Source organism: Uloborus diversus, chromosome 6 (assembly GCF_026930045.1).
Source record: "Uloborus diversus isolate 005 chromosome 6, Udiv.v.3.1, whole genome shotgun sequence".
Classification (NCBI taxonomy): domain Eukaryota; kingdom Metazoa; phylum Arthropoda; class Arachnida; order Araneae; family Uloboridae; genus Uloborus; species Uloborus diversus.
The window spans coordinates 66151829-66172913 of NC_072736.1; the positions used below are offsets into that span (position 1 = coordinate 66151829).

The 21085-nt window shown below is 35.5% G+C and overlaps 1 protein-coding gene across 1 annotated transcript; it reads left to right on the plus strand.

The window, feature by feature from the left end:
* Positions 1-2419: 2419 nt before the first annotated feature.
* On the plus strand, positions 2420-18946 carry LOC129224792 (serpin B6-like). Its single transcript, XM_054859341.1, has 4 exons — positions 2420-2461; positions 7649-7904; positions 16549-16982; positions 18397-18946. The coding sequence occupies exons 1-4, from the start codon at positions 2445-2447 to the stop codon at positions 18944-18946; spliced, it is 1257 nt and encodes a 418-aa protein (XP_054715316.1). The 5' UTR covers positions 2420-2444.
* Positions 18947-21085: the final 2139 nt, after the last annotated feature.

A 21085-nucleotide genomic window follows, 5' to 3' on the forward strand; every position in this document is an offset into this window, starting at 1 on the left:
AATATAGAAACTATAGTAAAATATGTAATCAAATAATCATCCAATGCAGGAGACAATAAGAAGCAGGAAAGTGCTTCTAAACATCACTGAACTTTGATTACGTTATTAACGTGTTGCATAATACAATGTGGAAAATGTTTCTCCCAATTTGCCATTGAACTATACAACTCAATTGTTCTAAACGCCGATTTCAAATCATTGTACTTTTCCTTATGAAGAACCACTTTTAAGTGATTTTTTGTGTCTCCCTTTTTGTGAGATTTTATTCTGGTACAAAAGTAAAAGGGAATATTAAAGATAATGATTATTCAACAAGGGCGCTGACACCGGGGGTGCTATGGTGTTCGAGCAGCCTAAAAAATGTTTGTGGTGGTGGTGCTTGATACTCCCACCACGAGTAAAAGAGGGAAAGAAATAAAGCGAAAATTTCTAACTTTTCTTTCAAACTTAAAATTATAAACACAGTAGAAGCAACTATTCTCGGCGTACTTAATACGGTCGGAAAAAAAGTAGTGCTAATCGATGTTATTATGCATACAAACTCTCTTAGATGAGATATCTTTGCAACGCTATGTGTAGAAGCCCCTGAAGTTTAAGTGTCTTCAATTTCTATCATGAAGTTTATTTGTGTGTTTTTTATTTTTTAAATCTATTTCATGTTTATAAGCTAGCTTTGAAAAAGGTCAAGTAATACTATTCTTTTGAAACGATTGACACCAAAATCTAATCAGCATTAGTACTTACTTGTGGTCAACATGCTAACTAATTCTGTGTGTGAAACCTTATATGTCTTCTGAAGATATAGTAGTCACGCTTCTGGAGAAAAACGTTCGAGTGCACCACCTTCTTGGCGGGGCGTGAAGAGGGATTGACACCTGATGACCCAGTCCCAAGCCTGAAGGGGCCCCAGATTTTTTAAATGAGGGGTGAAATACATGTAGGGATATAGGAGGAAACAATATGAAGCAGGGCCCATAAAAGTCATTTGTTACGGGCCCCAAAATTTCGGTGCACGCCCCTGCCTCTTGGAATGACTGGTGCCAAAAACTGATGAGCAATAGTTCACAATAGAGTTTTCATTCCTACAAATATAGACACACGGAAAATGGTCAAAATGTCTTCAGCACCCTATACATTGCACCACAGCATAGCAGCTTCCGTTCAGGTTTGACTAAATCTACGAACTAAACGTCTTGGTATGGCAGAATCAACTTATTGATACTGTTAGGCAGGCACTGAACTAACCTTACAGTGACCATCGTACCTATCACTGCTTGTGGTTTAAACTGTTGGTAGAGGACCTGAAGAATGTTCCGCTTTTTTGATCCAGAGCAGGAGTCGAACAATCCCAGATCCTGCACCCCCCAGAGGTAGTGATTTAAAATGGGAACTTGAAGGACGTCGTGACGATAGATTTAACGTGCATCGTCACTATCTGCTTACAGGGAGAATCATGGATCGAAAAGCATCAAACCCGTGACTCTCTAATTATGAGTACAACGCCTTACCGATCAGTGTACCACAGCCCAAATAGTACATTTGATTTCAGCTTGTATAAGACTTTAGAGATTTGTGTCAGACCATCGAAGAGTGACTTATACCTCAGTAGTAATAATTACGTCATATTTTTTCAAAATTTATCAACACTCAAAGCCACATAGGAAAGATTTACAGAACTAAGAAAGTGGAAATCACACACAAAGCACCAGTGGGAACCAAACTCACCATCGCTTGAAGGCTAACAGGACCACTTGATCGATGAGGCCCCACAAAGTACGTTAGATCCCAAAGTAGAATTTGCATTTATAGCAGAAAGAGAGAGAAATTACATTTGAGGGGAGATCAGGTGTTGGACCCGCCAAACTGCACCGAGTAACTCACACTCTTAAACCACCTAGGCTCCCATCCCCCCTCCTTAAAAAGTGTAAATATTCTAAAATGTTCATAAATACAATACTTTCTCTTTTTACACAGAAGAAAGTGAGAAGTAATAGTAAAATTAAGGCATCCGTGTCCGAGCGGCTAAAAGCGCTTGTTCCGACAGGAGACAACGTGTAGTAAAGGAGGTCATGGGTTCGATTCCCGCTGGTGTCCTAGGTATTATTTCCTTCTCTTAGTGATGTATGTAATTATTTCTTGTGCATTTGTCCGGAACAAAGACGCTTTGTTCGTTGTCCGCTGTTGTATGTAAAACTGGTTAGCTTCTTCACAGTTATAATAATTGCAATAAAATAAATCGATTTTTCTATTTGCTAGAAATTAAATGAAATAAAGCTTTCTGATATGAGTTGAAAAGCTCTCTGAACTTTTAAGGCAACAAACTATTACGAAGTTGCACTACGTTATTCATTAACCGTTAACTGAAAATTTAGTTTAGCTGTAACCGTATTCTTTCTTACCACATCGTTACATGCAAACATTTGTCTGGCGTTCCTCCTTTGAAAATGCTTCAAGTAATGAGGTACGTTAGTTTTTTTTTCTTACACTTTGAAATTAATTTATAGAATTTTAGAGATAATTTTTGCTCTTTATGTTAATTTGTAGTACGTTTCAGATGTAACAAAAGTCATTGTATTGCCAGCGTTCAAGAAAGAGTCACTTTGCTCACTGAACACATTTGGCGGACTATTGTAGTCAATTGAAATCAGTCATTTCTTGATATAAACGAATTAAAGTCTACTGTAGAAGTTGGGTATCATAAGTTGCAGATCACTACTATATTTTATGCGGATACTAGAATTTTGGGTTTATGCTTGAAAATTGACGATGTGATTTGTAGTTTAATTATCTTATATTACTAAAACCAGAATCGTAGGTAAGATTACTGTCTGTTTACAGAATGAAATTCATTTTGTATTAAAAAAGAACAGATTTTTTCTCGTTCAAATTTGTATTTGCGTTTTAATCGTTAGCATCAATTTTTAAATTTTCCTGAAATAGCTAACGAGTTCCCAGATCGATGCACTTACGAACTTAAGAAATGAATGCTTTTATTCTGAATAACTCATTATGTGGTATATGTTAATAAATAATAATTAACTTGAAAATCTTTCTTTTGTTACTTTATAAACCGTGGGGTGAACTCTATAACAGGAAAATTTGCAACTCATCTGTTTCAAGGAAAACTAATATTTTTTCGGGATTTTTGCAGATTGTGAAGATTTGTAGCGCTAAAACTAAACACATTGACTTGGCTAGTTGTTGCTAAATCCTTGAAATGCTGATATCGCATTCTGGCAAGAAAAGTGACCGAACTCGAATAAACAGCTCTGGAGAAAATCAAGGGTTTACGCAATAGTAGTTTTAAATGATTTAATCACAAACATTATAATACGCGCTGAAATAAGTATGATGTGATGTTTACTGGTTTGCTTGGGTTGTCTAAGCTCTAAAATACTCATTCATACTTCAAATTCGAAAATGTTTCTCCTAATTTATGAAATTTTTATGCTATGTTTACATTTCACAATGCATTGATTACATTGATCTACGCCAGCACGCACCAGTAACATATGTTAACTTTGTGCGAGCTTTGTGTGCAAGAAAAAACATTAAATTAATGATTAAATGTATTAAAATAATGGTATATTCAAAAAATTGTACGTTTTTCCAAAGGGGGGGGGAAGGGGGGGACAGGAGCCGTTTCTAGAAACAATAACTCCAATGAGTAGGGTCCTGTCGTGATTGCGAAACACATAATTTGAATTCAAAATTTCGGAATTCAAAATAATTTTCTTTTATATTTTTTTTCCTAACCTCGATTTTTTCCGGCTTGCCGAAAAGGATCAGTCAGGTGTTATTGAAAATCTGATGACCCCCGAGTTTTGCGGCATGCCAGATAATGCGGGATAATACGGTATTACTAATGTAAACATTTAACGACGAAAACACATTTATTAGATATCATTCTCTGATATGATGCCCACGATGTGAAATCTAGACGCTAATCGAACAATATGGAATTGTGAATGTTATGTTTGCTGTCCGAAATGTGCTCAGATTGTGTAAGCTTTTTAGAGCAGCATTATTTAATAATTAATTTATTACTAATGCAAAAATTTAGCGCCGAACACTCATTTTTATGAGATCTCATTCTCTGATAGCCGGGACTTTGTAAATGATCGCCAACGAATTGCTCAACTACCATGAAAGGAATAAGCGGAAGCGAGCCGCACTTAAATCTTTTAGGAGTCAAGAAATTCTCAAGTTACCGAATAAAAGTCAATTTTAACTGAATAATCAAATAAAAGCACTCAAACATGTTTACATCCAAAGAGAAGAGTCATTAGGCATCATTAAAGGGGAAAAAACTAACAGTATTGCGATACTATCTCTAACTTTTTTTCAATCGTCAGACATCATTAAAGGAATAAACAACAATATTGCGACACTATCTCTAAATATTTTGAATTGTCAGACGTCATTAAAGGGGAGAAAAACAATAACAATATTCCGATACTATCTCTCAATTTTTGAATCTTCAGACGTCATATAAGGAAAGAACTATAGTATTGCAATACTATCGCTAAATTTTTCGAATTGTTTGACAGAACGTGCTAAATGAAAGACAAATTAGATTATAGTGACTTCCCGTGGCATCCTATAATTTTTCAATCATTAGTTCTGTGTGACAAATTCAATACAGCCACAGAGCTGGGATATATGCTCTTTAAACTAGAATCGTGTGGAGAACTTGAGGATTGGAAACCCATCCTCGACAAAGTTTTTATCTCCTCTCCAAAAAGGGTTTGTACTAACGAGATGAAAAATAGCTGAACAACGTTCAAGTTTTTTTTTTAATAAACGTTTCTAGCTATGTATCGCCAATTGTAAATGTTTTACCTTTACTAATAAAAAAGCTGAAAGTCTCTCTGTCCGTCGGGATGTCTGGATGTCAGGAGGGTGTCTGGATCTCTGTGACGTGCATAGCGCCTAGATCGTTTGGCCGATTTTCATAAAATTTGGCACAAAGTTAGTTTGTAGCTTGGGGGTGTGCATCTCGAAACGATTTTTCGAAAATTCGATTTTGTTCTTTTTCTATTCCAGTTTTAAGAATATTTTCCCCGAGCAAAAGATGGACGAGTAAATTAATAAGTTATCATAACGTGGAACCGCAACATGGTGTAAGTCAATTGGCGAGAAATTCACCATACATTATTTGTGAATATACACGCGAACTAAAAGACCTTTTAATTTTCTACTACGGGCAAAGCCGTGCGGGTACCACTAGTATTTGAATAAATTAAAAAAAAAAAACTGTCGTGAATTTTGCAAGCATCGCTTTTAAAATCTAGTTTGGTCGCAAACAAAAAGGGAAGCCGTCGCGTCGCAAGACCTATCAACCGAAATTTATCTGTTTATGTCAATGTTTTTCTGTGTTATTGTATTTTTGTAAGAATAGATTAACTTTATTGCCAAAAGGAGAAATTTGTGCAATAGAACTAAAATTCATATGTAAAAGAATTTTACTTTTAAAGTCATACACCATTTGACAACAGTTTTATCTAACAGTGGGCACATATACCGTTTTATCTAACAGTAAAGGCACATATTTTTGCGAGGCTTTAATTTTCGCGATTTTCGCAAGCTCGTCGTAATCGCAAAAAATTAAGCCTCGCGAAATATTTTTTTCGCGCTAAATTTTCAACTTTCTGTTCTACTCATATAAAATAGTGAAATTTTCAGCTCTCAAAATCACCGATATTTTCATTTTCGCAAAAATTACGGCTCACAAAAATAAATGATCTTACAGTACTTTACATTCAAAGTAATTGTACTGAGACAAGCATTCGTGTCTGAAAACGCTCTTTTCAACTTCCATGTATTGATGGATAGCTTATACACAATGATCAAGAATCTACTTTTTTAATTTTTGTAACTTCATTGATCACAAAACACAATGTTATGCCACTGCTTCGTGCCATTACCTCGAAAAGTTGGACTTTTTTATTAACAGATAAGACAACAAAAGAAAGGTTTACAGCTCACAGAGAGGAAATAACACCCAGAGAACCGGCGGGAATCGAACCCGCAACCTCCGGCATATGAAGCGAAGCTTCTACCATAGAGCCAGGGAGGCGCCATTGCGCTTATTAATAACGACTTATGACAAGAAAAAAAAAATTCCAATCTCACCGTATTTAATTTTTGATGATTATCATAGATATTTTTAATTTTGTCATTTAGTGCATGGTGAAAACATTTTCATTCATTACAGTTCCACTTTTTTCTGTCAGTGGTCCTCCACAAACTATGTCACGCTTTGAGAGGAAGGGGGTTTGGGAAGTTGTGACGGTTAGCGATAAGAGGTGTAACAAGAAGTTACACCTGAGGGAGAGGAGATGGGGGGGGGGAGAAATAAGACATCACACATTTTAGTTCAAATAAAAAATATTTTTATAGCAATCAGGGGTACCACGAAATTAAATTTTTGGGAGGGTGGAAAGTCCCAATTTACCGAATGATGATAATTTTGTCGAATCGAACTCCAAATTTTGTCGAATCAAACTCCAAATTTTGTCGAATCAAACTCCAAATTTTGTCGAATCAAACTCCAAATTTTGTCGAATCAAACTCCAAATTTTGTCGAATCAAACTCCAAATTTTGATGAATGGAACTCCAGATGTCGCCGAATGATAATAACTTTTCCGAATAGAACTCCAAATTCTGCGGAATATTGATAATTTTTCCGAAACGTCGAACAAAATTTGCCGAATTAGGAAACTCTTGGGAGGTCACAAGGACCTCCCGTGATCTCCCATCGGGGCGCCCCCGATAGCAATATGTTTGTGTAATATATCGTGACCTGTGACGTGGGGAGCAAAGTGGATAAGCTGAAGTGTGATACTTAGTGACAAAAGGGGATGAGTGGGTCAAATAGGTTGTAAACGGTATCTGTAGACAATCTCAAAGCAGTCCAATGTGTAGTCAAGCAATGCAAAGCTATCCCACATAATTCAAAACTAATCTAAATGACTAACCTAACTCGGTGAAAATGCAACACTTCCTCTTACTGTTGCTGTCCAAGAGAAGCAGTGGCGCACACAAAGGGAAGGTCCAGGGGGTTCGGACCTCCCATCGCCCTTGAGTTTCTTGGACTGACTATAATCCTATTTGTGTAGTATGTCAAATAATTTCAACCAAAGATAACAATAATTTCAGATTTAATAAATGAAAAAAAAAATTATTTTATCTTTCATCCTCTGTGCAAAATCGAACTGAGTGTGAACATGTTAATGATGTTTTTGCTTCGCTGTTTTCATTTTTAACTGTGAGAAAAGTAAATACATTCATTGTCATGATTTCTGATATTTTAATTAAGTATTTGCTATTGATAAATTTATTTTATAAACTAAAGCTAAGTAATTCATCAATAAATGTTTTCTTTAATGTTTTTGTTCCGATCGATAAAATCAGAATATAAAAAACAATAAAATCAAAAGAATATCTTTGTATTCCTGTTAGAGTATGACATGAGAATAGTGGACCTTCAATCTCGGACTTTCCCTCCCTTTGGAAAATTCCTGTGTGCGCCACTGCCGAGAAGAGATGAACTCCCTCAAGATCAGGGTTCGCTCCTCTTATCAGAGCCGGACATGTACTGCAGGAGAGGAATTGTTTTGTACAAAATGTTCGCTTTTTACTTAGGGCCATGGATATGCTCGCTTCTGTTCTCGTTCTGTGTACTTTTGCTTTCGCTGAGGCAGCAGACACTTGTGGTCGCCGGCGGATCTCTCTTCCCCATGAAGATGTCAAGCAACTGGCGACAGCCAATAACTACTTGGCCTTCAACTTGTACAGAGAGTTGACTTTTGATTCCCAAGATAACGTTTTCTTCTCCCCTTTCACTATATCATCTGCATTTGGAGCGTTATACTTTGGTGCAAGAGGTAAAACTTCTCAAGTAAGTATATCAGTAAGACATGACACTTGTTATCAAAAGTTCGAACCGGGATTTTTTTTTTTCGTTCCTCTTTAACTAACAAAATATATATTGATTCAGTTTTGGTTTTCGTTCCACCAAAAAGGACGGTTTTCATTTTAGTTTCGAATGAATAGTTTTATTTTATGTACATTCCTATTTGTGATAAAAGTATAATTCCATCACAAATGTAGCAATGTACATGCAATGATGACAAGGGCTTTCATGGGGGGAGGGGCGAGAAGGGACACCTGTTGGCCCGAGCCTGAAGGGGGCCCAATTTTTTTTTAATTAGCGATGAACTATACAGGTAACAATATGAAGAGGGTCCGGAAAAGTCATTTGTGACGGGCCCCTAAATTTCTGTGCGCCCCCCTGAATGATGATAATTATATGGTTGAAGGTAAATTAGAAAATTTTGATACGTTGGTTACAGCAACGAAATGACTGAATATATGTCAGACCGAAAAAAAAACCTTTTTTTTTTTTTTGTTTAATTCAGTTCCGATTTTTCATCCGATCAAAATAACAATTTTTCCTGCTTTCGGTTCAGTTCCGGTTCGAATCCCTGTTGTTGATGCACTTTAGTTCCTTTCAATTCGATTTAATTTTTCTTTGATGTGTTCAAAGTTCCAACTATACATACGAAGAGTATTGAATTTATTTATTTTAAAATATATTACAGTAGAATTTCTCTAGCCCGAACTAATTGGGGCGGATTTCGGATTATCAAGTTGTTCGAGTTATAGAACACATTATGTTTTTAACATGTCCTGCGCACAGCAATAGCTTAAACGTGATTAAAATAGATCATAAGTAGTGTACAACTGTAAAGGGTTTCTCAGGGAAAAGTATTGTTTATTTAATTAATAATCAGCATTGATTCTAAATATTACAGTAGAAAAAAATTAGTCTTAAAATTTGGAAAGTCACTCATGTTCTTTTGAACCAGCGATGGAAGGCGTGTTTTGACTGCTAAGGCCTGAGGCGGTTAGTTGAATCAAATTTTTGAAAAAGTTGCCTGCCAACTTGTTGACTGCCGTTTTTCGTTGCGTTCACAAGAGGCAACTTAGTTGAATCAACTTTCTTTCTACTAAGACGAATTTACTAGAGCAGCTGCTCTAGAACGCTGTTAAAATAGAACCGAGATGACTCAACTAATTTACTCGTGTGTAAAGCGAACGATTAGCAATGTCCCGATAAGTTGAATCAACTAAAAAATTGAAGAAGCTGATCCCGTCGTGAAGCAGTTGCAATTTTTAGACTCTTCACTCAACATCACTGAGCATTAAAAGGCAAAATTAGCGGACACCACAACTGCACGGGGTGAAAACATGAACAAAATAGCAAATAAAAGATCATTTCAACTACCGTGTGGGGTGAAAACCAAAACAAATCCTCTAAGCTGGTAGAGTTACCATTTATTAAGACAAAAAAACTTATTTTGCAACGAAATTGCGTAGAATTGTTTTCAAGACATTAAAAAATTTATAAAGATTTTTTCGCATCCTTTCTTAACAAAGCATTGGTCCATTGTCTTTTGCAATGTTCATCTCCGGGGTTCAAACATGTGTGACGTTGGAATGAAGCACGATCAGACAAGAGCCGACGCATCCACCATTTTGGAGCAAACTTGATCCAGTGCTTCGTAGCGATAGCATTGCTGCTGATGTTTACATTTCTTTAGCATGTGTTAAATTGAGTCAAATGGGTGGTTCTTCGGCTGTTAATTGTGCAAACAGCTCCAAAAAAGGATTTTAGCTCTTCAGATTTCCAGCAGATGCAGAAAGAAAAAAGAATTGGATAAATAATAGCCCGCGAAGTGACTGGCAGCCTGGAAACGACGCCAACTGTTTCCAAAATTTCGCCAATGTTTACCTTCGCTCTCCGACTCTCTCGTTCCCTATTTGGCGAATACAGTCAACCCTCGTTTATCACGATTAATTCGTTCCAGACTTTACCGCGATAACTGAATTTCCGCGATGTAGGATTCTGTACATATTTTTCTACTTAGAGTGTATAAAACTTACTTACGGCAATTTAAATTGGTTAATATCATAGTTAGAGCCACCTAGACATAAACAGCACCCTTAGCCACTATTACATTTGTATTACTTAATATATTGCACAAAACATGAGAAAATTAGATATGTTAGACGTAATAGATATCACATTGTTAATTATTGAGAAATAAACTACACACACACGCAGTTCATGCACACTACTACTCGTCTATGAAAAAACCTCAACATGTTCGATGATGAATCAATTGCCCATTAGTGACCGTAGGAGCCCCCGTTCTTCCTCTACATTTACGTATATAATTTAAAAAGCTAGTGCATTGTTGAACACCATTTACAGATGTATTTATCCCCTAATGATTTATGCTTTCCAGTTAGTGCTTAACGGTTAAAATGAGATAGCGATTCCCTACACTTTCTTCTGCGATTTTATACCTCCACGTACAACTAACACCTCAGACCTTACTTAAAAGCTTACCTTACTTAAAAGACATATACTCCTTGTTATTCTTTTGTAGAAAAAAGCTGAAACGAGAGCATAAAAAAAGGCTAATTACTATATTTGAAAAAAAAAAAACAAGAAAAAACCGCGATGTAATGAAGCCGCGAAAATCGAAGCGCGAAGTAACGAGGGACGACTGTAATTGCGAATAAAGGTAGCTTTCCTTGTTGCACGCTTGCTCCAAAATGGCGGATGCGTCGGCAGCTCCAGTTGTAGTGGTTCTAGGTCAGATAAACGTTTTACTTTAATACAGCGAAATAAAAAGAGAATGTTTAGTGGACTTGTAGTTACGTTCCTGCTATCTTTAGTTAAGATTATGTGAAGTTGTGCTTGAGATAATGTTGATAATATCGTTAAATTTTATAACCATGCGCAAAATTACATAATTCTATTGTTTATCTTTATAGCTTTGAGGAAAAACTCCTGGATATGATCTTAATCTGCAAAAAAAATTACTCTTACTTTTTAAGGACTCTATTTAAATCATTTAAAAAGCTTATTTCTCCCCCCCCCCCCGCCTCTTTCTCTCTCTCCCTCTCTCTGTGGTATGTTTTATTTATCTCTTTTTTTCCAAATCGATACTGATTCGAGAAAATGGTCATGAAAAATGAATGAATCAATCAATAAAATGGTAATGATTTAAAGGACAGTGAACGTACTCGTAACTTTCTATCTTTGGTGTGCCACTATCGCAACCTGAATTTACCTTCTTGGAGGGGTTATAACTGTACTTTCATGTTTCATAAAATACCGTATTAGGATTGACAACGTGTTTCAACCACCAAAGGATCTGTGAGGATGACTCGAAAACTCTCCTCACTGCAGGGCCAGATTATTGAATAGAGCAGCTAGAGGTAGGACCCTGCTTTTTAGAGGCCTCTAAATGGCTAAAATGCTGTTAGCTAATTTCAAAAATTGTAAGATTTGACTGCAAGGGCCACTCAAAAAAGTGCTTGATCTAGGGCCTCTGTGTGTTTTAATCGGTCCCTGCCTCGCTGCGCCACTAGTGTGTATGTACACTGGTGTGGTTAGTATAAATTTAATGAATACCCCCCCCCCCCCTCCCATAAGAATTTTTTTTCAACCAGCAGTTTAAGATGATTGACTTTTTTTTTTTTTTTTCAAGAAATATTAAAATCTTACTCATGTTTAAAATGTTTGCAGTATGTCTCATTTTTTTTTTATATACCACTTAACTAGTGATTATCAAAAAATAATGGTTTAAATTAATGCTTTCCTTGAAAACAATTAGACTAAACCTTTTTTTTTCTTTTTTTTTTACGTATTTTGCACGCAGACATTTATTCCTCAGGCTGCGTGCTTGCACCTCATAGTTAAAATCTAATTTGACTTCTAATTCAGTTTTATGAAGCTATGATTTCGAATTCAAAAATTTTAAACGAAGTTTTCTTATTAAGTCAAATTAATAAGAAGCTAAATGATGAGACTAAGGTATTTAAAGCAATAGGGGAAGCTGCTGTACCCACGGACGGTTGTACGGGCGTTGGTCAGGAAATTCCGGGTATCGTCGAGAGAGATCCTAATTGGGGTTCAACGTGTGTGTCACAGCCCTCTCCAGTACCCCAGGAAGTTTCAACGCCATCAAACGAACATTTAAGATTCCATCACATTTTTTTCGATTTTAGTAGGATCTAAGTAAAAGAAAAACATGAGCAATTTCTTTTCTTTCGTCCGCCGTGGATTGTATTAATCATTTTTGTTTTAGGTATCATGATTTCCTATATTTTGAAGGTATTGTTTCTGATTTTTAATGTTGTAAAACTATGGTCCTGTCGATGTGACTGGCTTGCAAAACCAAAATGGCGTACCTTTGTACCCAAGGACATATAACCATATGTACCCACGGACGGCAATTTTTAGTCTCCTTGGGTCACACGTGAGCAGTGGCGTATATGTATGTTTTTATTTCGGAGGGGGCCCATATAACCAAGATTAGCTCCTCTCCCCCACTATTTTTTGTAATTTCAATTTTTTTTGGGGAGGAAGGAGGATTAACAGCGCCCTGAGCTTCTCTTTTTTTCAAGGTGGGGCAAGGAATTCATATTGTCACACAATGCACAACCAAAAAAACAAAACTTTCAGGAGGGTACTCTTTAAAAAAAATTATCGCTTCTGATGGGGGAGAGAGGGGGGTCCAGGGGCGTTCCCCCGGAAAGTTTTTTAAATTGTAGTCCAAAAAAACGCCATTATAGGCTATATTTGTTGATGTTTGGGTAATGAAAGGAATGGGGCTGCCCCAAACGATTTTTTTTTAAATAGAGCTAAATCGATTACCCCTCCACTCATTTTTCGAAATTGAATTTCTAAAAGCGCAGTTTCAGACTAACTTCGATGATGTTACGAGCAGAGCGGTCCAGGGGCTCTCCCCAAGAACTATTTCGAAATTGAATTCCTAAGAAAACGAAGTTTTAAAGAGATATTCATTGATACTAGGTGGAGGGATTTAAACGCTCTCCACGAAATCGTAGTTTTTTCATTTTCAGATTTCATACGGGAGCAGTCGGGCGTTCGTTCGTAATTGTTTCGCAATTGACGTCTTAAAAACGCGATTGTGAACCATAGTTGGTAACGTTAGGGATTCTGCCATTTTTCAAAATTGAAGCCCCATAAAAGCAATCTTAAACGATTTTCCACGCTTTTAAAAGGCAAGTCCCATGAAAGTTTTTCAGCATTGAATCCCTGAAAACAAGGTTTGAGAAGATCTTTCATGGTTTTGCTGTTGGATGGGGGGGCTTGAGAAGTGTTGCATTATGAAGACTTTCTTATTTTTAGACCGACTAGGAAGAAAAAAATGGAGCGGAAGGGAAGATGAAAGAAATATGAGATATTGGGCGTAATTACCTGATCAATAGTTAGCAACCTTTGAAAATTTTTATTTTAAGATTCTTTTCAAAAGGAATTCAGATTTTTTTCCCAACATTAGGTAATCTTTGGAAAAGAAAAGTTCAAGAATCCTCCCCTAAAAGGTAAAATGCAATTTCGGGTTATCTTTGGAGATGTTTAGAGGAAATAAGGAGCGGTTATAGATCTTCCTCCGAAATTTTTCAAAATTGAAATCTTAAAGACCCACCTTCAGACTTTCTTTGGTATTAACCTCAGTGAAAGGATGTTGGTTCAGGGACCCTCCTCCAGAAACGTTTTGAAATTAATGTCCGAAACACGCATAAAGAAATGCGTTTTTAGGACATCAATTTCCATTATTACTCCAACCGAACAACTAAAACTTATTTTAAATTTCTTGAAGGAGATGAGAGTTACGGAGCGAAGACACTTTTTAGATTGACGATGATTGATCGATGAAAAAAAAGGGGGGGGGGGAGTGAAAGAAAGAGAGGGGAACTTAACTTACTAAGCAATACTCTGCATCTGTTAAAATTTGTAACTTAAAGATTTCTGTTTGGAAGAACTGAACTTTGCTTTTTGCTAAAATAACTGCCCTTTCTTAAGACACAATTTTTGGGTAAGAGATACTGATCCCCTGATCCCTTCTGAACACCATTGTCTGATGCTCTCTAACGCGGAGTTTCCAAACGTAAACGATTCGCGGCACTTTTTGAAGAATTAGAATTTTCCCCCGGCATCCTGGTCTAGTTTTATGTATTCTTACCATAAAGATTCGCGGCACCCCTTACCTCTTCCTGCGGCACCCAGTTCGGAAATCCCTGATCTAACGTATTATAATTATTGTTATCACTATCATTATTTAATTTTATTTATTTATTTATTTTTTGTAGCTAGAAGTTTGGAAATTTTGTTAGCAAACTAAAACCAAATAGTAACTACCTTCATTTAATTTTTTTTTTCCAGATTTTGGAAGGGTCCCGAGTCCCCTCAGCCCCTCCCTTATATACGCCCTTGCACGTGAATCTTCTTACAATGTGAAGTACCTCAAAATGGTGCCTTTTCATCAACGTCCGAAATTTGCTTTCGACAATGATAAGGAATTTGAAGTAGGGCTTGAAGATATAGTGTTAATCCCTACCTGTTGTATGATCTTCGGACCATCAATCCCCCCTGTTTCAATTTGAAGTCGACTTTTCTAGATTTTAGTTGGTTTAATCTAAATTGAGTTTTTTTGTAATGGGTTAATTTTGGTCAAAGGTTTCAATTTGCATAAAAATTTAGGTTATTACGTAGGTACATAGAGAGCCATAATATCATGAATCTAGTTTTTTTTAAACATATTAATTATTCATAACATCATTAACTCTCTTAAGAGTAATAACTTTTTTAAAGACGTCACTGATGCTAAAAAATAAAGAAATTTTTTTTTTAAAAAAAAGGGAAAAAACCTTCGATTAATTTTCAAAGTTTAATTTCTGCGAAATATTTTATGTAATGTTATTTTCAATGGATGTTTGAAGTATTTCAATATAAAATGGCTTATGAAAATGTATTGCGTATGATTGAGTTCCTCAAACCTATTTATATCCACATTTTTTTTTTTTTGTATGTCCACGGGTACAAAGGCACCTGTCTGCGGGGTGAACGGGGTGTTGTTCCCACGGGCAAAAAAGATGATTTTTAAGAAAAATTTTTTTGAAGTTGAAAGCTTTGAGATTTTCACCTGACGAAAATTGCCAAATTAGATAAGTTGTAGATTATGCCAGAAAATTTTTGCGATCGATTATCCATTCCCAGAGACCAGCAAAAATATAAAAGTAAATTTTGTCCATGGGTACAGCAGTTTCCCCTAATAATTGATTCGTAGAGCCTTTCGAATGACTAAAAATCTTGAAAATGGTTCTGCTCCAACAAAAAAAAAATTTTTTTACTTGAATTTAAGCTTGCAGATTTTTATCTGTGCTTCTCCATAGTTAAAAATATTACGAATTTCCTAGGAGAAAATAGAAGGTTATTGGTCACTATCTTTTGCATTTTTCTGTCGCTCAAATTAACCTCCACTCTTCCTCTTTAAGTCAAAAAATTAATTTGATTTTCAACTGCCTTGTTAGTGTCCTCGGGAAGCATTCTTCTCGCAATCAACACTTTATCAACTTGGGGGCTATCTATAAATGATGTCCCCTTTTTTTTATCCTATTTGACCCCCCCCCCTTTTGTCCCAAAGTGTCGCACTACACCCTCCCCTCCTATTGTCATTATGTCACGCATTACATAAGCATATTGGAAGAAAAATGCGTGGTGTCATATTTCTTGTTAAACCCTCTCTCTCGTTGTCAAGCTGTCACAACTTCATGACCCCCCTCCCCTCCTCCTCAATACGTGACATCATTTGTAGATGACCCCTTATTCAGAGGATGAAATTGCCTACTTTGGACAGTTTAAAATAAATTTCGGCAGTACACTTCCCACCCAGTTTTAAAAAGGTTTGCTTACTCTATCATAACTCGGAGATAGTTTGTAATTTATAAATGCATTGCTTTTTATCTTCAATTATTTATTAATGTTCTTCATTCTTTAACGTACCCTAAACTTTAGAAAAAGATTGATACATTAATCATTGCACAGAAATAGTTTGTAATTCATTAATACATTATTTTTACTTCCATTATCTACCAATGATGTTCATTCTTTAACGTACAATTTTAGAATAGATTGATAAACTAATCATAACACGGAGATAGTTCCTAGTTCAATACTGTATGCTTGTATCTTCAACTTTTTTTATGTTCTTCAATCTGTAACGTACCCACAATTTTAGAAAAAATTAAACATAACATCACGAAAATTTAATTTATTAATGTATTGTTTTTTCTTTAACTATGTATTTCTTAATGTTTTTCTTTCTTTAACGTACCCAAAGTTTTAGAAAGAATTGATAAACTAATCATAACAGACACGGATATTCTAGTTTATTAATGTGTTATTTTATCCTCGAATTTCTTAATGTCTTTAACTACCTTAAGTTTTAGAAAGGATTGGTAAATTAATCATAACATGGAGATAGTTTAATTTATCAATGCATTGCTTTATCTTTATTATTTGTGTACTAAATTATTTAATGTACCCACAATTTTAGAAAAGATCGGTAAATTAATCATAACACGGAGATAGTCTGTAGTTCATTAATGTATTGTTTTACCTTCAATTATTTATTAATGCTCTTCATTCTTTAACCTAGGAGCTCAAAGAGATTTTGGGTTATCAAGAAGCTAACTTCATGGACGAATCGGTTCACATTTCCTTTTTCTATTACTTGTCTGAAATTTTACCGAAATTTAATTCTCCCGAAAATATCCTAAGTACTGCGTGTGCTCTTTTGGTGAACAAAAATATTGTTCTCATTCCAGAATATAAATTTGATGTTCAAAAGCTGTATGAAGCTTTGGTTCAAGCCGTTGATTTTAAGCAACCTTCAACCATGCAAGAAATCAACACGTGGGTAAAACAGAGAACTCACGGCAAAATAGACTGTCTTATGGATTCTGCTGATGAGACAACTGCTTTTGTACTGCTGACTGCTGCCTATTTCAAAGGGGCATGGCGGATGAAGTTTGATTCCAAAAATACCATATTGAAGCCATTTTACAACGGTGGTATGGAATGTAGAAAGAAGTAAGTATACGAATTTTAAAATATTTTGAAGTTTGAGAAGGAATTGTAGTGGTAAAGGATTGAAAATTTCCATTGTTCCTCATATAATTAAGGGCAGGAGGACATGCGCCCTATGGATTATAAGAAAGCATTTTGCAAAATTAAAAGAATATTTTGAAAGTGGATACCGCTTGAAAAGAATCTGACAAACTATATACAGGGTTGAAACAAGTTGGGCACTTTAGAAAGCTCTAGAAGTTGCCTTATTGGGTCAAATGCGATCAAATTTGAACTAAATATATATGATGGGCTTCTCATTTATTGAACAAAACATTTTAGTCCCCCCTCCCCCAAAAAAAAAACAACTATAGGTGGTGCTTTAGACAGAAAAACATTTATTGCGCCTTAACTGTTAAATAATCATTTTAAAAAATCAACATTAACGATGTTCAGTATGGCTGCAAATCCCGTTCAACAACGTTCTCCAATCGGAGAATCAAATTCTCTACCTCTAACCAGAGACCTCCTGAAATTGTTTAGAGCCACGTTAAGTCGAAATCTGGCTCTGGATGCTGTAATACTTGTTTTCATTTTTTTACTTTTTTTTTTGACATTTCTTTTGTAAATTGCAAATGTAAATGCAACTTAGATAAGATCAAATTCTTAGACTGCCTTACACACTTACAGCGTAAACCCTTTTTCTTGCTCCTAACGAATGCATGACATGTAAACAATAATTTAGATGCAGAGGCAGGAAGTGAGAAGATTAAGCTACACGTAATTCCTCTGCAATGAATATGTTTACAATGCTTATTTGAACTTGAGACCACCTAAATGCACTTCGAATTTGGAAAACTATTCAAACTGCAGTCAGTGGTTGCTCCCATAGAGTATACTCTCAAACATTTTTTAGAATTATAGTGTATATCCTCAAGCTTCAAAAATTTTCATTTATAATTCAGATTCTATCATCGCATTTTAAAATTTTCCTAAAGCGAAAAAAAAAAAAAAAATGTTGACCACATTTTCCTGCAAGTAACCTCTTTTCTTTATATTTCTTAACACTTAATAAATCACCTTTTGAACGCCTTATAATCGCGTGCACATATTGGTGCATGATGGATTACTAGGAGTAAAATTGATCAGAAAAATTGATGGGAACATCACTGACAGCAATATTTGTAACAATAAAAAAAAAAAGTAGTAGTCAACTCTCAATAGCTCGATGTCCCAAATCTTAGAATATGTAGGAACTTCGAGTTATGGGAAGATTCTACAGTTTTCTCAAGAATTTGGGACTCAATGAAAACTTTGAGGTAAGATAATATTTGAGTTAAAACATATAGCTTCGAGTTATCGGGAGTTGACTGTAATTTGCTTGAAGATACGAGTACTTGATCGTTATGGCTGAAAGATTTTTTTTCTCCCTCGATAGAGATGTCCCGACGATGCACCTTTCTACCACTGTTCGCTATGTAGACTCCTTCGAAAAAGATTTCCAAGCGATCGAACTCCCCTACAAAGGCAAGCACGTCAGCATGCTGATCCTTCTTCCAGGCAGCCTTTCTGCCATGGGTGAGATGGAGGACAACCTTTCACCACAGAACTTCACCACCATCCGCCGTACCATGTACTTCACCAAGGTCAACATATCCCTGCCCAAGTTCAAGGTGTCCTACTCTCAGGAGCTGTCCGAAAACATGAAGGCTCTTGGTGCCAAAGACATTTTCAAGCCTTCAGCAGATTTTTCGGGCATGGTTCTGACGAATAGTTCAGCGTACTTGAGTGAGGTCTTGCACAAAGCTTTCATAGACGTCAATGAAGAAGGGACAGAAGCTGCGTCTTTGACCTCAATCATTACCACGAGGATGATGCCCGGGGCAGAAGATGTGCCTGAATTTATCGTCGATCGGCCGTTTATGTTTGCCATTATTGATCACAAAAGTAGCATGGTTTTATTTCTGGGCAGAGTGAACAGTTTGTGAAAATAAATTTATTTTAAATCACTGTCTTCTGCTGCTTTTGCTACAATTACTAAATGCCAATTTGAATTTAAGGTTGTACAGTTTTAAAAACACACAATTAATTTCAATTAGTTCATATCCCTTTTTCCTCAAGTTCCTTAAAATAAAAATAATAACTATTTCATGGAAGCATGCGCTAAGTTGAAATATTTCATCACTTTCCACTTGTCTAATTAGAGTTATGAAGTCACAGCCGTGGTCGATAAGCGGAATCAGACTGATTTTGAGGTACAGCAGTCAGTCGAAGACGTTAAAATTCTAGAAGTCTGAGTCTCTCATGTTTCCTACGCCTCCGAAGCTTGAACTTGTTGTGACAATGGATGATGAGCAAAAATGATGCTGCTTAAATATCAAAATGTCATTTAAAATGAAGAATCAAAATGGTTGAAATAGTAATAAAACTAATTAACACTGCACATAAAGGAAAAATATCAAGAAAATACTATAAATAGCTGTATTAATGCAACAGTGGAGCCAGGGGCGGCATTTCAGTATTTCGTTTGGGGGGTCGAGCTTCTTGAACATGAATTTCCTCAGTACGGTATAAAATACATATTGGTTAACAGGAAGTGATAATAAAATGGTAATGTTAAGAATAACTAGGTTTGTTAAGAACTATTAAAAATTTTGCAACCGAAGCTTTAAATTTATTTTGTAATAACTTATTTCAGAAAATATGTCGGTACTAGTTTTAGTACAGTTATTTTTAGTAGTTTTAATCTGATATTTTTGGAATAGAATGTTTTATTATAACAGGAAGAGCAGAAAATTTTGTAATTATACTTAATATCCAGTATTTTGCTTTATTGCCAGTACGCTAAAGATAGAGGTGTTGCTTGCCTCATTGCGCTTCAAAAGTAATTCTCTATCCTCCTGAGACACAAAAGTCATCTTTCTAATGACTGACCTGATTGAAATAGTCAAAAAAACAATGGAAGCAAGAAAGTTATGTTAAAAAAACATATTTCCTTCAGATTCCGTTCTTTAAAATAGCCAAGAAAGCTTTTTTAATTGAGCAAAGTGCTTTTTTTTTGCGCGTCATTAAAAAGTATAGTCGCAATTCACAAAACAATTCCTTTTCCCTCATTCTATAAATTTTACTTATAAGTGCAATATTTTCTTTTTCACTTTCCATAACCGACAAACTGAATTGATCATTTTTATTCAAAATATTGATTTAATATTTTGACTACAACTTCATGTGGGTTTTGTCACCTTTTCTATATTGGCATATAGTAAAAACTGTAATGGAAAGTTTTGTCAAAGCAAAACTTTCCAAACTTTTGTTCAAGTATGCATTAGTGCAAAAATTACTAATAATTTCAATTGTCAATCATTAAGATTATCGAATTGAAATTTTTATGATAGTAGATCGTAGCATTGTTCAAAAAACCCTCCGTAGTATAAATAAAGTAAACAAAAATTCAAACAGAGTCATACTTATTGAAGTGACACCAAATTTTCTATCATAGAAAAGGTCGCTTTCCAGTAATTCTTCCAGGGGGCTTTTATAGATTTACTCTTGAATACCATCGTGTGTCACTCCGAGATTGTCGAGTAAAGAGCCTCAAGATATATTTGTTGATATGAAAGTATTTTTGGTTGGGGGAAGTTTTTCAAAAAAACATACCTTTTCAAAATGTTCCTATAAAAGCATATATTACATCGAGTTGCTAAAATGTGTTTCTAGTACAAGAAATCAATGAACACTTAATAGCCAAACATAAAGCTATAATATGAGCATAAGAATTTATGCAAAACGACATGGAGTTTACGCGTAAAAATTGCGCAGTCTCAACACTGTGTGGGCATCTCATACAAGATGCACCATCATAACATAAGAGTATACAATTTTGAAATATTTAACCTACATGTGAAGGGATTACTTCTTTAGTTGAGGCAAACAATTATCTTCCATCAGTTTTTTCTGTACTGAAAATGCAGGCAAATGATTTTCTAAGTTATCTAAATTGAACTGTCATTTTTCTTATTCTTTGTGAAAAATTTGAGGGTGCAACCGCCCTCTCTTGCCCCTCCTTATTTGCTGCCCCTGAGTGGAGTCCTTTTATTAGTGCTGAAAATGCTAATCAGACACAAGAA